At 38.6% G+C, this 17,973-nt stretch overlaps 1 protein-coding gene and 1 pseudogene across 2 annotated transcripts in view; one reads left to right on the forward strand and one right to left on the reverse strand.

The window, feature by feature from the left end:
- Positions 1-17,973, reverse strand: part of Tnks2 (tankyrase 2) — a 57,412-nt gene that overhangs the window by 16,230 nt on the left and 23,209 nt on the right. Inside the window, exons 9-18 of one of the 2 annotated variants that reach the window (XM_052186713.1) lie at positions 17,237-17,358; positions 14,036-14,127; positions 13,832-13,910; positions 10,498-10,669; positions 8,874-8,953; positions 5,161-5,306; positions 4,383-4,548; positions 3,053-3,272; positions 1,224-1,333; positions 276-464 (exon numbers count right to left, since the gene is read on the reverse strand). In XM_052186713.1, coding sequence (XP_052042673.1) covers positions 276-464; positions 1,224-1,333; positions 3,053-3,272; positions 4,383-4,548; positions 5,161-5,306; positions 8,874-8,953; positions 10,498-10,669; positions 13,832-13,910; positions 14,036-14,127; positions 17,237-17,358 — 1,376 coding nt within the window. The remainder of the gene's footprint in view (positions 1-275; positions 465-1,223; positions 1,334-3,052; positions 3,273-4,382; positions 4,549-5,160; positions 5,307-8,873; positions 8,954-10,497; positions 10,670-13,831; positions 13,911-14,035; positions 14,128-17,236; positions 17,359-17,973) is intronic. The other variant, XM_052186718.1, reaches the window with a different exon arrangement.
- LOC127684422 (60S ribosomal protein L13-like) lies at positions 7,670-8,349 on the forward strand (annotated as a pseudogene).

Here is a 17,973-nt window from a genome sequence, read left to right on the forward strand (position 1 = left end):
CACTTAACTGGGAAGTTGGTAAAACCTTCAGTCTACAATATCATGCACTGTAACAGCATTTACAGAGGACCTGGGCCTGCTGTTTCCCAACACCTGTTTGTTTTCCAAAATCCAAAGTATTTAGTATACAATTACTGATTAATAACCCTATTATCTACATAGCACAATACCAATCAATTCCTAAATTTAAATTTGGGCTAAAAACATATTCACTATGCAGACATTTTATACATGTCATGTGAACTTTCTGATTTTTCAAAGAGCCCATCACTTACTGAAACTAAATCTAAAGGTGTTTGTCCTTCTTGATTTTTAAGAGTAGGATCAGCTCCATGGGCCAACAATAAAGCACAAAGCTGTGTCCGTCCCTTTTGGGCTGCTTCATGTAACGGTGTGAAAGCCCATTTGTCCGTGGCATTGACACACGCATTGTACTTTATCAGTAATGCTGCTACGTCTACATGCTGTAAAAGAAAATATTCCTGTTACAGGTGGAAATATTTTATGGAACTTTACTTAAGAAACTGGCTCTGAGCTGGGCATGCACTCAGGAGGCAGAGACAGGCAGATTTCTGAATTCAAGGCCAGCGTGGTATACATAGTGAGTTCCAGGACAGTCAGGGCTACATAGAGAGGCCTTGTCTCAATCAAACAAAAGAAAAACAAAACAAAACCTGGTCTCTACCTACTCTTACTTTCAAATGTATTCTGGAAATGAAAAGGAAAGTTTTCTTCTCTTTGATTTATGGGTAGTTGCTCCAAAATTATAGTTCTGTATTCCAGTATAAAAGGCAATGATTCCTAACTAATTCAGTATACAAGCCCATGATTTCTAACTAATTCTTGTAGTATAACAAGTGAATATCAATCTACAAACTAGCTGCCTTCCTTACTCAAACTAGACCATGGCCAATGCTTATCAGAATCCTCAGAGTTGCTGGAAATCAATAGCAAAATTATTTTAATCTCTGAAGATTCCTATGAAACCTATGGATTTTCTGACAAACACACACATACACACACAGACATACACCCCAGTATTTCATCAAATAAGAGACAGGTGCCAAGGATACTATCATGAAAGACAGAAATATATTACCATGTTACACAAAATGCTTATACAGATTAAGAACTAAAACGTCTATGTTGTATAATTAATCTTTGTGAAATAAGAAGCCACACCAAATTCCATGTGCACTGTGTGGCGTCCATGCTGAACTTACTCCATAGGATGCCGCGTTATGTAAAGGAATGAGCCCTCCTTTGTCCTGGGCATTCACATCAGCTCCGTGCTGCAACAAATACTCAGCAACTTCCAGATTATTATAACCAGCTAATGCAGGGGGAAAAAAGTAACATCACTTTCACTTATAAATGTAGAAAAATCACTTATCACCCTAATATATACTTAAATATTTATAAATAGATATTGGCAAATTTTATGCAAATCTGAAGTATTTCTATTTTTCCTTGTGGAAAAAAAAACTTCCACTGGACTAAAATGTTTGAAGCTTCTGTTGTTATTAGCCATTGGTTTTGGAGATTTACCAAATTACAGAAAGATTTGTCTATTTTTCCATTTAAAATTTCCCCACTAAAGGCCTTGCCTTCATGGTTCTTACATATAACATGCTAAATTCAAGTGTATGATCCATGGGTCAAAAATCACAGGCACCCAATCATCTATGTTAAACAGGAAGCATCCTTTCTCAGGAGATTGTAGAACAAGCTGGACACAGCTTAGGAGATCTCCTCCAAGCCCCCTTTCTCTCTTTCTCTCCTCTCTGCAGTAGAGTAAATTTAGCATTGTTAAAACCAAATAAGAAGGGCTGGAGAGATGGCTCAGTAGATAAGAGCACTGACTGCTCTTCTGAAGGTCATGAGTTCAAATCCCAGCACCCACATGGTAGCTCACAACCATCTGTAAAGAGATCTGACATCCTCTTCTGGTGTCTGAAGATAGTTACAGTGTACTTACATATAATAAATAAATAAATCTTAAAAACAAAACAAAAAACCAAATAAGAAGCTTACTGCTTTGGAAGCATGAACAGTCTATTATCTTGTCAGTCAACTCAGCAAACTCTCTTATGGCAAATTATCTCTAGACACATAATCACAGATAGAAATTAAGTTTTTAATTTCTCTAGTATAAAAATCATAATGGTTTTAAAAGTTTTATCTAGAAAACTGGAATACCCAAAACATAATCCACACATCAAATGAGGTACAAGAAGAAAGGAGGAGTGGCCCCTGGTTCTGGAAAGACTCAGTGAAACAGTATTCGGCAAAACCAGAACGGGGAAGTGGGAAGGGGTGGGTGGGAGGACAGGGGAAGAGAAGGGGGCTTATGGGACTTTCGGGGAGTGGGGGGCTAGAAAAGGGAAATCATTTGAAATGCAAATAAATTATATCGAATAAAAAAATTTAAAAAAAAAGTTTTATCATGCTACCTTTAGTGCACGTCATCCTTCTGAAGGCATTAGAGCATTACAACTGCCACAGGTATGGTGTTTGTATGTGCATGTATGGGTGAGCCATGCCAGGGTAAGGTAAGCAGTGTTTGCCCTACTACTGTTCACTTTTGTTTGTTTGTTTGTTAGGTTTTGAGATGGGTCTTCTCTGTGCAGCTCTAGTAAATTTGAAAGATGTGGGGATCAAAGGAATGAGACACCCACCACTCCCACCAATTGTTCTTACTGAGATAATCAGTATTACAGGAAGTGAAGTTCATCTAATGGCTGAATGCATGAACACACTCACTAGGGTAAAATGACAGCTCTGACAGATAATTTGACTTTCATCTTTCAAATTTACTTAGGAAATAACTTAAATAAGAATGAAAATAAATTCTAGGCCTGCTAAAATGTCTCAGCAGGTAAATGTACCTGTTGCCAAGTCTGAGAACCTGAACTTGATTGAGCCCTGCAGCCCAGACTCTAGCAAGATGGTTTCCAACTCCAGAACCCATACCACCCCACCAAAAAAGTAAATAAAATAACAATAGTCTTAGATGTCATCATCTTAAATCTGACTTCCCTCATTTATTTACCTGCCAAATGTAAAGGGGTAGAATGTCGACCTTGGGTATCACGGCAATTGACATTCTCAGGTGAAGACAATTTCTTCACTCTGGCTAAACAACCCTTCTTGGCAGCATCGAGCAAAGCTGCATCACCTCTAAGTAGATCTTGAATGTCTGTGTCTCCATCTTTAACGAGATCCAGAGGAGTGTTTCCATCTCGGTTTTTCTTTGTAGGGTCTGCACCATGCTAGGCATGAGAAAACAAGGGGAGGGATGTAGTGCTTTGTGTTTTGTCAATGAGAAAATAACAAGAGCAAAGATTGCTAGTGTTATTAATGCTTAAATACCATAGGCACCTGCAACACATTAGTAAGTATGTATCTAAGAATAAAAGCTACAGTGAAAAGTTTTCAGCTATATAATATAAATTTAATAATTATTATTTTAGACAGTCTCATGTATCCCAGATTGGTCTGAAATTTGCTCTGTGATTGAAGATGACCATCACCCACTGACCTTCCTGCCTCCACCTCCTAACAGTTTCTGTGGTGCTGGGAATATATCCCAGGGCCTTGTGCATGCTAGACAGGCACTCTACTCACTCGGTCACATCTGAAGCCCCCACATTCTAATTTTATGAGAACACTGACAAATACTGTTGATTGAATTACCATACGATGCACAGTTGCAGTTTTCCTTTTTTAAAAAACAGGGTTTTAGGGGCTGGAGGGATGGCTCAGCTCAGTGGTTAAGAACACTGACTGCTCTTCCAGAGGTCCTGAGTTCAATCCCCAGCAACCACATGGTAGCTCACAACCATTGATGCCCTCTTCTGGAGTGTCTGAAGACAGCTACAATGTATTCATGTTAAAAATCTTTAAAGCCCACTTATCTCTGTCTCCTAGGTGCTGGGTTTTAAGGTATGCACCACCACATGTAGCTGCATATTCCCTTTTACAATTACTGTATTATGAATCTATGCTATAATATTTTACATCAAAGTATCTGTAGCTATTAGACTAGCACCATAACGTTTATAGAGGTTAAACAAATTGGGCTTATAAACCACATTATGAGTCAAGTAATTTGAGGGTAGATTACTAAACAGGGAAGTTGGATAGCAAATAGAACTATCACACGATAGGTGGCTACACAAATAAACCCCATGCTGATAAATATATATACATGTAGATTAAAATATAAAAATGTTCACGACATTTTCCTTTGAAATCTAGTTTTAGTATTAGAAGACTTTATTTTCTACATTCCTTGGTTTAAGACTCATCTTACTGTTATCTGAAAGATAGTCTGAGTACTTTAGGCTACTGCGCTGTCCATAGCAAGTACTTAAGCATACCTGGAGCAGAAGTTTGCATATTTCGTATTTCCCTTTTGCTGCAGCTTCATGTAAAGGTGTGAACTTCCACAAGTCAGCTACATTAACTACTGCTCCATGCTTGACAAGAAGTTCTGCAACTTCATAGTGTCCGTAAGAACATGCGTTGTGCAAAGGAACAAGACCTCTGCAAAGTTAGGAGTGGTTTCATTTTAGTAATTATACTAACCAAAGACATTTCTTAAACTGTCCAAGAGAATATTCTGGTAAAATCCTGTAAAACTTGAGTCTATGGAAAGCAGAAGACTTTTTGGGGGGGGAGAATTTTAAAATGTCTTGAATATAGAGACTGTGATAAACATTCACATAATAGACTTAACATCTAGCATTGTGTATTTTAAACAAAACTAATTTCAAAATTAACAAAAAAAATTAGCATATCCTCAATGAACACTGAAAACTTTATTAATCAGTATGAAAATCATAAAAACGAACTTTCCTTGGTAGTTATAAAATAACAAGACATCATACAAGTTAATTTTAATGTAAATTCAAACCATCTGCATGTTTGTTTTTGTTTTTTAAGAGAAAGTGTTTCACACTGAGCTGGTAGTAGCCTCAAACTTCCCCAGTAATCAGAGTTTAATGGAAGGTAATAAGCTATCATTGACCCAATTTTAGGAAATAAATTATAGGTTAAAAAACAGAAGTAGTTTTACAATTTATTATAGAAGTCTTCTTGTATTTCCCCAAAAATGTCCTATAAAGGTATAACAGAGGCATGGCAGGTCTTTCTCACCCTTTGTCTTTAGCATGCACGTCAGCTCCATGCTGCAGCAGATACTCTACCACAGAAACTCTGTTGTACCCAGCTGCAAAATGGAGTGGTGTTGACTGGCGTCCTTCAATGTCTCTGCAGTTGACACTCTGAACAGTACAGAGTTTCTGTAAGAGTGAACACAGCACACACATTCATTTCTCATGTTTTGTTTTAACATAATTTAACAAAAATTTTAATATTTGCCTTATATTCTTATTAAATAAGCATTTCAGAAACTATTCTTATTCCAGCTTTTCATTTACTGAGATTTCTTCTGGTATGATTATTTCATCACAGATAAGATTTTTTCATCTTATCTATGATGATATTTTCTACTTTTTTTAATCCCAGCACTTGGGAGGGTGAGGCAGGAGGATTTCTGAGTTCAAGGCCAGCCTAATCTACAGAGTGAGTTCCAGGACAGCCAGGGCTATACAGAGAAACCCTGTCTGGGGGGGGGAGGGGGGAAATAAATAAATAAAATGAAATCAAATCAATTATCTTTAACTTAATAGGACACAAATCACTTGACTCATGAACAAATCAAAAAACCTTGTTACATGTGGTATCTGTATTGTTTGCACTGGGCACAGTAGACAGAAAGGATCATGTGTACTCTTAAAAAAAATAAATTTGGGAGTACTATTCAGCCATTAGAAACAATGAATTCGGGCTGGAGAGATGGCTCAGGGGGTAAGAGCACTGACTGTTCTTCCGAAGGTCATGAGTTCAAATCCCAGCACCCACATGGTGGTTCACAACCATCTGTAAAGAGATCTGACACCTTCTAGTGTCTGAAGACAGCTACAGTGTACTCACATATAATAAATAAATCTTTAAAAAAAAAAAGAAACAATGAATTCATGAAATTCTTAGGCAAACGGATGGAGCTGGAGAACATCATACTAAGTGAGGTAACCCAGTCTCAAAAGATCAATCATGGTATGCACTCACTAATAAGTGGATATTAACGTAGAAAATTGGAATACCCAAAACATAATCCATACATCAAATGAGGTACAAGAAGAACGGAGAAGTGGCCCCTTGTTCTGGAAAGACTCCGTGAAGCAGTATAGGGCAAAACCAGAACAGGGATGTGGGAAGGGGTGGGTGGGAGAACAGGGGGAGGGAAGGGGGCTAGAAAAGGGGAAATCATTTGAAATGTAAATAAAAAATATATCGAATTAAAAAAAGAAAAAATATATATATAAAAAAAATAAATAAATTTGGGGCTGGCAAGACAGCTCAGGGGGTAGAGGTGTAAGCTCTGTAAAGCCTGAGGAGAGAAGTCACAGCATGATCCTCCAACACTGACCCAATTAAAACATCAGTGCATAAACTCTCAGAGCTTTGGATGAGACCAACATTTTTAAGTCTTTTTGTTGTTGTTCATACAGGTCTCACTGTGTATTGCTGATAGACCTATTATGTGGAACAGAAGGGCCTTAAACTCATTCACATCCCAGAATGCTGGGATTAAAGGCTTGTACAGCTTTAAAAAAGAAATCTATAGAAAATGTACCATGCAGAAAATTGACAAAATTATCTTGAACAGCCATTCTACCACACATTAGGCAATATAAAAAACAGTACATACGAGTACTCTCTCAAATTTATTGTAGTCTAGTTTTGAAAAATCTTTAAGGAGTAAAAAACAGGCTTTCTCCCTGGCTAATTTTTAAAAACTAAACAACATTTAATGCAGCATTAAAGAATTATTTATTTCATGAAACAGATGAGTCAAATTCTGGTTTATATTACTTGAATTTTAGTTCTGCTCTTTCCAAACATTAGGCTTTTATTTCCCTAGGGAGACACTTCTCTACAGAACATGAACACACAGAACAGGCAGTAAGACATCAGTGTGTGTACAGCACAAGTTAAAAACAGTATCTGAGAGAGATTGACTCTGGGGGACCTCTGCTGGGACAGGACGGATAAGAAACTGGGTGCTCTGTGGGAGAAAAGAAATTCCCAGCTCAGCTGGGTAAGAATGCATGTTCCGAGCAGCGCCAACATTCTCCCAGCACTAACAACCGCTCCACAGGCAGATGCGGTAAGGGAATGAGCGAACCAGAAGGAGCCTGTGCACAGAAGGGATCCTTTTATTTGTGTGTCATACATAAACAGTAGTAGAGAGCAACATAACACACTTTCTTCTTTCTAAAAGATAGGGTAGCTCAGGCTGTCTTTTTAACTGTTAAATCTCTTGTCTCAGCCTCCCTATTATTTGGAAAATAGGTATGCAGTATTATGCCTGGTACATATTTCTTACAAAAATTTTTTTATTGTAGCCGGACAGTGGTGGCGCATGCCTGTAATCCCAGCACTCTGGGAGGCAGAGGCAGGTGGATTTCTGAGTTCGAGGCCAGCCTGGTCTACAGAGTGAGTTCCAGGACACCAGGGCTATACAGAGAAACCCTGTCTTGGAGGGGAAAAATTTATTAAAAAAAGGTCCATTTCTGCGTGGCCGTTCTGTATTGGAGCCATGGCGCCAAGCTGGGATGGCATGATCCTGAAGCCCCTCTTCTACAAGGACTGGCAGCAGCAGGTGGACACTTGGTTCAACCAGCTGGCACGCAAGACCAGCAGGCGCAAGGCCTGGCAAGTGAAAGCGCACCTCACTGCCTCTCATCCTACATCTGGCCCCATCAGGCCCATTGTGAGGTGCCCTATAGTTAGATACCACACCAAGGTTCGGGCTGGCAGGGGCTTCAGCCTGGAGGAACTTAGGGTGACTGGTATTCACAAGAAAATGTCTTGCACCATCAGCATCTCTGTGGACCCAAGGAGGTGAAACACATCCACTGAATCACTTCCGGCCAACGTGCAGCACCTGAAGGAGTATCGCTCCAAGCTCCTACTGCTCCCCAGTAAGCCTTCCACTCCAAAGAAGGGAGACAGTTCTGCTGAAGAACTTAAAGTGGCCACCCAACTAACAGGACCCGTGATGCCCATCCAGAATGTGTACAAAAAGGAAAAGGCCAGAGTAATCACAGGAGAAGAGAAGAACTTTAAGGCTCTTGCCAGTCTCTGCATGGCCGATGCCAATGCCCAGCTCTTGGCATCCAAGCAGAAAGGGCGAAAGAAACTGCAGAGCAAGTGCCCATGGAGGTCAGAAGAGGGTACTGCATCCCTGGAACCAGAGCTATGTACGGCTGGTGGTGAGCCACAGTGTGGGTGCTAGGAACAGAACAAAGGGCCTCTGCAAGAGCTGTAAAGGCTTCTAAATTCTCAACCGTTTCTCCAGATCATTCCTGTTATAGGGACAAGTGAATTCTTTAAGACAATTGCACTTGATACTACATGAAGAGCATTAAATTTCTGAGTGTAATTATCCTCTAAAATATATATGAAACTAATGTCCCCCCTCACTGGTGTTTCTATTTCCAGAGGAATTGGTGCCTGTTTGTTTGTGTTTTGGTTTTTTGGATTTGGTTTTTTTCAAGACAGAGTTTCTCTGTATAGCCCTGGCTGGCCTTGAACTCAGAAATCCGCCTGCCTCTGACTCCCAGAGTACTGGGATTACAGGCGTGCGTCACCACTGCCTGGTGGAATTGGTATTTTTATCCTTTAATTTATTAAAGCTTTTTGCTGTAATAGCACAGATTTATTAAACAATGTGCCCCCCCCCCCCGCAAAAACCCACCAAAAAACCCCTAATGATTAACAAAAAACTGGTTGTATCTTACCTTTACAGTTTCAACGTCACCAGCCTTTGCAGCCTCCAGTAACTGTCTGTCTGCCTCTGAGTGACCCAGTGAGACGCCCTCTGAAAGGAGAGAAGAGTGGTTAATTTCCCCATAGGAGAAAGACCAAAGCCCAGGCGGTGGTGGTGCACGCCTTTAATCCCAGAGGCCAACCTGGTCTACAAAGTGAGTTCCAGGAACAGTCAGGGCTATACAGAGAAACCCAGTCTCGAAAAACAAAACAAAACAAAACAAACAAACAAAAAAGAAGAAGAAGAAGGAGGAGGAGGAGGAGGAGGAGGAGGAGGACCAAGCTTCAAGGGTCATCTTTTACAAAAGCAGTTTTTAGAGTTTGCTAGCTTAAATAGTATTGACACAGGGAAAAACACTAACTATGGCTACCAAAATTTTGAGAATATAGACTGTGCAAAATATATACACGTGATAAGTATAAAATGTCATTTAACATGTATAAAGAAACACAGCCAGAGTGACAGGTTTGCCTGCTCTGTAACCGAGCCATGGATAAGCGCTGGCAGAAATCTAAACGTGGCTCTGCCATTAACTCTTTCTGAAGTGGCACAAATCACTTTAATTTCCTGACCCTCAGGTTTTTTTTTTTCAAATTTAAAGGGAGAAGTTGGATTAGCAAGTAGTTAGTCATTTTCAGTTTAAAATTCTGTCTCATTACTCAGTTAAAAATTCTGAAAAAGTGTATGGAACAAAGGAAGTTCCAGGTAAAGATTTAATTATAAAAATTAAACCTTAAAAGAACTAGAAGAAAACAGAGATAAATATTTACATCTTAGGATAAACATCTAGAGCAGCATATCAAAGGAAAAAACAATGGCAAAACTCCTGTAAAAATGCACAAAGCCAGGGACAAAATGCAGACTCACAGGGTAACATGGCCTTAGAAGTCTACATACCCAAGCTCTACAAATAGAATACAGCAGGCCCAGTGTTTAGGGGAAGTATTACCAGGATTGCTGTAGCAACAAAATACTATCTTTTAAATGTTCTCCTTGCTCTAAAAAAACAATTACCACATTTTACTTGCCTAAGAGCTTTTGAGACACCCCTGCCCCCACCCCACTTTGGTATGGTGGGTGCGTGTTGCATATCCACTGACCTTTTAACCTTTCAACCTCAGTCTCTCCAATGCTGGAATTAAGAGTTTCTCAATGCTAAGCTTCTTAAAATTGAAAGGGGGTGCGGAGAAGGAAAAAAAAGAAAGAGGGAAAGGGAAGGAAAAGAAAAGAAAAATGAAAAAGAGAAGAGATGAGACAGGGTCTATGCAACCCCGTCTGTCCTGGAGTTGCACTTGCCTCTGTGACCCAAGTACTAGAGTTAAAGGTGTGTACCACCATGCCTGGCAAATCAGCTTTATAAACTTTAAAACTTGAGAGCCCTGTATTTACACAGAGAAACTGGGCAGAATATGCTACTGAACAAAAGTCATTATTATAATTTAATGACATTCAACTATTGATACGATGAGCTAAGAATATGTTAAGAAAGCTAACATTTCTCAAAGAATTTATTATCAACTCTTACATAGCACACCTGCTATGTGAAAAATCTCAAAGGTTAATCTTTACCACAGAGTCACAGAAGGTCTTCCTACCTTGAAGCAGCTGCTGCACATTTTCATTTCCCATTTGCAAGGCAGTGAAACCCTGAAGGGATATGATGTTTGGATCACACCCGTAGCTCAGGAGCAGGCGGCATGTCTGTAGATGACCACAGTGTGCAGCTCTGTGCAATGATGTCTGTCCAAGACTGTCCAAAGCATTAACCTTAACAAGACAGAAAACACTGAAATTAGCATTGTGGTGCACTACCTAGAAATCATCCAGTTATTTACTTAATGCTTACTGCTAAAATTCTCACTATAACAAAAGTAACTGTCTAGTGCCAAATGTCTAGGGCATTTTCCCCTCACAACTAGAGTATAAACTCACCAATCCATGAAGACTAGCATCAGAATGAAAATCCAACTTAGAATGTGGGTTGTCAAGTAGAGTAAGTTTATATTTAAGTAAGTTTATGTTTAACATTAAAGCGTTTACAACTTCATCCTATTTAGAAGTAGACATTAAACAAAAAGCTGCATCCATGAAATTCTATGGGTCTTAGAAGTACAGAATTTTCATGATTGACTACCAAGATAAGCAATAGTCAGGGACAAACAAGTCCAAAGTTGAGTTAGTGTTGAAATACTCATTCCTACTTAATTATCATCTACACCATGAATCATGTAGAATATTTATTATGTGAATAGTATGCTGTATTTATAACAGAATACTTGCCAACAATACAAAGGCACTGTTGACATGGTGACCAATCTCCCTCCAAACCACTAACCTTATGTTAAAGAGTACACATCTGTGATAGATAAACCTCAAGATAGCCGTGACTGTTAGGGGTAGACTGCCTGAGATGAAGCACTGTTGTGGATTGAATTCAGGGTCTTACGCATCGAGACATTCTACCGTTCAGCTGTCCACCACTGCCTTAGCCTGTCCTTTAATAGATCTGGGTGCACCAATGTACACATTTGTTAAAATTCTGCAAATATAATGAAAATTTGCACATTTCACCCCATTTAAATTTTGTATTTTGTTGATAGATATGTAATATAACGTAGATGGTGATAGTATCCATGAACTGAGCTTCTCACTATTTTTTGTAAAATTCCTTCAACTTGGCTCTATCTTTGAAACTGTTCACAATAAGATAAGATTACCTTTAAGACCATCTGATTTCCACTTTGCCACCTTACCATGAAAATAATTCTTCAATAATTAAACTAATCGTATGTTCACCAATGTCTTTTGAGACACTGGACAACTGGTATTTATGTCATCAGAGACTATTTGGAGATGGATGTGGCAAGACCTCAATGAGTGCAAAACTAGAATATGAGAGTCTATGATGACAGAACTGAAAACCCATACATGACGGTACTGGCAACCTTTACTCACATTCCAAATCATATTTTTAAAAACATCTCCTAAGTAATATACATTAGGGTGAATAATGTTTGTTGGTTTGCCTGGGACTTCCTCAGTCTTCACACTGTGATATGGGCTGGTCTCTGGTTACAACTGTCTTACTGAGTCTAACCACTTGGATTCAAGGTGCATCTGTGCATCTTCACACTTAGGACAAGGTGGCCGGCCGACAGACAGGAAGGCAGGGCAGACAAAGGAGGATGCCGGCAGTCAAGCAGAAAGCAATTTTATTTTATTCAGTAGGAAAAAAAATCATGGGTATACATTATCAAGAACTTCCTGAAATCAGAGATTAGGACATTAAAGGTAACAGAAACAGAACCCGGGAAAGAAATCCAAGGAAGGTCAAGAAAGCCGACTTGCAGAGCCTGGTGGGGAAAGTCCTCAGGGCCACTCGGGCCTCACTCACAGCAGCTCCATCTCGGGGTTCTATACTGAATTTTACTAAACTTTTTCTTCGAGGAACTATTTGGATTAAAAACTGGAAACTATTAAATGCCATGTACTACTATTAAGCATTTTCTTTTTACTAAAAGTTTTTTTTTTCTTTTTCGTTTTTTGGATTTGGTTTTTTCGAGACAGGGTTTCTCTGTGTAGCCCTGGCTGTCCTCGAACTCAGAAATCCGCCTGTCTCTGCCTCCCAGAGTGCTGGGATTACAGGTGTGCGCCACCACCGCCCGGCTACTAAAAGTTTTAAAAATTGTGTGTGAGTGTGTGTGTGTGTGTGTGTGTGTGTGTGTATGAGAGAGAGAGAGAGAGAGAGAGAGAGAGAGAGAGAGAGAGAGCGTGAGTGTAAAGCATCTGTAAGTCAGAGGCCTGAGCTTACCCTCTACTGTGCTCACACAGGATCTGTGTACTGTTTCTGCACCTCTGCTGGTGGCTGGTGATCTGTCCAATTTCCAGCCTGTGTCCCATGAATTAGGAGGAACACTGAGATAACAGATGCATACACCACATCTGGGTTTTCACATGGATTCCAAGTGATCCATTTGGGTAGTTAGGCTTGAACAGCAAGCATTTTGCACACTAGGCCATTTCTCCGGACTGATTACTAATTATATTTTAAAGTTACAGGGTGAAAAGATGACTTACAGCTTTTATGGAAGTGTTATTCAAGGGGCAAAATGCTCCGTATACAAATGTCAATTAAAGAATGTTAATTTATCAACAAGGTTACATATGTTGTTTTTAGTCAAATTATTTATTTGCATTTATTCTTTGTCTTAGTTAGAGAGATAGTCAAAAGTGCAAACGCTGTACAGATAAGTGAAAGGGGCTTTATCACATTAACCAAGGAAGTTCAGATGTAATCAGAAAATAAAATCAAGGGTGAGGTGGGTCTGTTGTTGAGATAAGAGGTGCTTGAGTGTCTGATTGTTAAGAAAGTCAAGGATAACTTTGATCAGTGGGATGGAGGAGAGACATAAGAGAAATAATGTACATATGAATAAACACACACATTTCCTAACAGTAACAAAAACTAGATTTGGTCCATAGGATTTTTTTTTCAGTCTTTCTCTGTGTATTGAAGTGTGTGTGCATGTGTTGTATGTTCACGCACACATGCAAGCAAGTGCTTGTATAAAAGTCAAGGGCAGTATAGCCTGGGGTGTAGCGCCTCTCCTCTACCTTGTCTGAGACAGATTCAGTGCTGCATACAGCAGGCCAGCTGTCCTGCAAGTGCTTACTAAGCCACTGTTTTATCTCTGCCTCCCATCTTGTCACAGGAGCGTCATTACCTCCTGTTTCATGGATTCTGGGGATCTGAACTCTGGTCCTAACAACTGCATGGCAAGTGGTTAATTCCCCAGCCCAGGACTGTTTTGAATTGTAAACTAAGAGAAAAAAAGATTTTTGATAGAGTGAATAGTTTAAGGAGCTAAACATCCACTACACAGAAAGTAACTCACTGGATCACCAAAGATGACCAGAAATGGTGTATACCTTTGCTTCATGTTTCACCACTACTTCCACAACATCATTGTGAGCATTCTCAGAAGCCACGTGCAGAGGAGTCAAGAATCTTAAAGACAAAAAGCCAGCCATACAATAAGTATGTTTTTTGTACAAAAGAAAGAAAGAAAGAAACAAACAAACAAACAAAGAGCAAACGAATAGGAAATGTCTACTGGTTAAAAGTGCACTTACTCTTTAGTCTTTTCATTGGTGTTTGCTCCCTTTCTTAGCAGCAGTTCACATATTTGCTTTCTTTTGGGATATGGAGATGCAGCAGCGCAATGCTAAATAATTCAAATTGCAGCATTAATCAAGGACCATATAGAACCATTTTCACTTTAAGAACACTTGTGCTTCTAATCAAGGATAATAAACCCTATATAACTTCTTTGTTTATTTTACCCAAATTTACTCTTGAAATATTTTCTATTGGAGAGAATCTGTAGTAACTACAAATTCTGGCATGGCAGAAAAATCCTACAAAGATCAAATAATATGTTATTAAATATTCTGGTTAAATTTTGTCCTGTATTGTTGAAAAAGCCACTACTGATAGGATGAAAAATGTTACATCTAAAAGGTTAAGAGATTCAAGTGTTGGCATTTCTTCTAGTGCTAAAGAGTGAAACCACAGCTTCTGAGATGGTAGATAAATGTCTACCATCACTGGACTAGTTAGTTATCCTCAGTCCTGGGTTTGCGATGTTACATGAAGACAGCGCCCCCATCTGTTTTGTTCTGAATTGGTTAACAGCACAGCTGTTAAGCTGAGGATCTTCCTTATCTAGGAGCTCCAATTACCTGTTTGGCACAACCTGCATGGTTTGTAGCTGCAGCATTTCTGAGTATCAAGGAGGGAAAGAGACAGGAGGTAGGGATTTGCCTCTTGTAAACTTAGTATCTATGTTTATGGCACAAATCTTTACAATCTAAACATCCGGAAAATACTCGAGTATAACAGTTATTCTGTCTAATTGATAATTGACTAAATCAATGTGCATTATCTGTTAGAACTAAAATCTGGAAATTCTGGCTTAAAAATTCTGGTTAAAAAATTAAAGCAAGCTGGGCGTGGTGGCGCACGCCTGTAATCCCAGCACTCGGGAGGCAGAGGCAGGTGGATTTCTGAGTTCGAGGCCAGTCTGGTCTACAGAGTGAGTTCCAGGACAGCCAGGACTCCACAGAGAAACCCTGTCTCAAAAAACCAAAATAAATAAATAAATAAATAAATAAATAAAAATAAAGCAAATAAAGCAAAGTTGTTCTATACATCTAAGTATATAGTGATCATGAAATCTGTTCTCCTGTTATTAGTCATGAACTGTCAGTTTCTCACAATTGTGTTCCTGATACTGCTGCAGTCATTTGATATTCCTTTACCATTAAAAAAATAAATAAATGAATAAAGAAAACAACCCACGTCTAACTGGTACACAATAGTTCTTCTGACACACTGAGGGTACTAACCCTAGGACATTTATTCTGAGCACAAAACCGAGAGATGGTTTATTTTCAGGAAGTTTTTATTACACCTATCACAAATGAGACCCCTACTCTTCTGTACATCCTAGGGAAGGGCCTGCAATCTCTGGGAACCAAGAAGAGATTGCCTATACACAACAACTACCCATGAACACTTGAGTTTTAGTATGTTTTAAGGTTGAACACATGATGCTTTACAGCAGGATACTTAGAGGAAACAACACACAGCAACATTCCTTTATCTGTACTGTTTTGCTTTCGTTACCTGAGGCTAAATATGATCTGGTATTACACAGAAAGGCTCCAGACATAAACATGATTCTGAGAAGTGCAATGCGACCCTGCAGTCACACTGGGATGTGAACCACATCTGTCCCAGTGCACACACAGGCTGCATGTGCTGCCCACAACTTAGTAACTTTACAGCTGTTATCACTGGATCAACTGAAATGGAACAGTGTTTGTCGTCAAGAAATGCTTATTCTACTTAGTGGCTCTGAAGTACAGGGGTGTTTTGTTGATATGCCAACAAGCTGTAATCTCGGGTTTTAACTGAAATATTTCAACTTAGTAAGAACAGAAAAGACACTGTATGTAGAAGTTTACTAAGAGCTACTGGTATGATTATTAATCTTATTGTACATAATATATAAATTATTGCAGGTATGGATGTGGAATTAAAAATGCTATCAGCAGGGTTTAGTACTCTCTCTGATTTTAGGCAGTGACTGGGGAATTGCAAGATATCCTCCTCAGATAATGGGGTACAAATGTATTAGATTTTCACACTAGAAAGTTTTCCATGGCCGGGTGGTGGTGGCGCACACCTGTAATCTTAGCACTCTAGGAGGCAGAGGCAGGTGGATTTCTGAGTTCGAGGCCAGCCTGGTCTACAGAGTGAGTTCCAGGACAGCCAGGGCTATACAGAGAAACCTTGTCTAGAAGAAAAAAAAAAGTTTTCCATGTTTATCTTTTTGGGCTTCCCCATACCATTTTAATATAGCTATGGTTTTAAGCTTTTGGTTAACATTTTTTATAAGTTAGAGCTTTATCTTCTTTGCTAAGTGGCAAGCAAGTTATTTACCAGACGATCTACTTTACTTACATTCCTTTCCTTCTATCTAAGGAACATTCTTTAGTTTATGCAACAGAGTTTTACTATTTTCTTTTGGAATTGCTACTTTTAGGGTAGCCTGTATTTTACCATTGATCTCTGGTAACCCCAAGACTTTAGTACTCACAACTTTATTAGAGGGCACTTCCCTCACCCGATCATGCCCTGCCTCGGTTAGATTTTTGAGTCTTGCTTGTGTGATTCAGGCTGGCTTCAAACTTGTGGTCCTTCCACCTTAGCCTCCTTGACCCTGGGATTTACAGGCACACACTATCATCCCCAGTTTGTTAATGGAAATAACTAACTCTTAGATACTTTATTCAAGCTTGTTTTCTATAAGTTTGACCAATTGTATGTTATACTGATAATAAAAACCACAAATGACCAATTATATGTTATATATCATACCAATAATAAAAATTTACATAAAGCATGCAAGAACATGGATAATTTTTTTCTCTAGATGGGTTCTTAAACTACTAATATGTTTTGGAAGGTGAGATTGTGTATTTTTCTACACTATTTAAATTTTTTATTTAAATACATAGTGGGTAACTGATTTAGGTCAATGTGTTAACAAATGCTTATTTCAACATTTGGCAGGACTATCACACATACAAGATCAATCTGGGCTAATATAGCAAGATACTAGACTCACAAATCCAAAACAACAACAAAAACATCAACCAGCAAACCAACAAACAAAGAGTATTTTAAAAACAGTACCATCACTAAAATCAGACATTGTGACTATTTTTGGGTTATTGTATTTTAAAAGCTTAAGTTTGAAAGGTTACCAGTGCTGTCTCATGTGTTTGAGGATGTTTGAAATTCACCATTTCCAGAGAAAGATGCTTTTTGATTCTTGTGACATCAGCTTCCCGAGCAGCTTGCAGCAATGAATGGCCTTTAAATTCATCTAAGCAAATAAGATTTTACATCTACATCAAACTTATCATAGTAATAAAACTTGCCATAATACTAATATTTTTTGTAATTATTTTCAAATAATCTCCAAATAGCCAGATTAAGTCTCAAAATTAATATCATTACTAGTAACAATAATTAACAGATACAATGACATTCTAGTTCCCCTCAATTCATTCTCAAGTATACCTAAGCTTAGGCCATGCAGATCCATGGTCTGCTGGGATTAGAGACATCAACACTGTTATAATCTATTCCCAGAGTGTTCTGAGACTTTACAAAGGGTGACCATAACCCCATTAGCATAGAGTGGTAGAAGACAATCTTGCTTATACCTATCAGATAACTACAGATTAAACACATTGGCTTGTCAAAACAAAATTAAAGAATGTATTTCCTCTAAATTTCTCTTTTCCTTATCTGACTTGAAAAATCACCATTTATCATTTACTGTCCTAGAATAATTTAAATTTAGATCAAGCTGCTCATTTATATGTAAGAATACTAAATCTGAATCAAGTGCTTATTTTTTATTGTATTTACTTTAGCTACCACAGAATTTGGCCAAAGTAGTGAACAATATTATAACGCAGATTGTATTTACAAG

This window comes from Apodemus sylvaticus, chromosome 1 (assembly GCF_947179515.1).
Source record: "Apodemus sylvaticus chromosome 1, mApoSyl1.1, whole genome shotgun sequence".
Lineage (NCBI taxonomy): Eukaryota > Metazoa > Chordata > Mammalia > Rodentia > Muridae > Apodemus > Apodemus sylvaticus.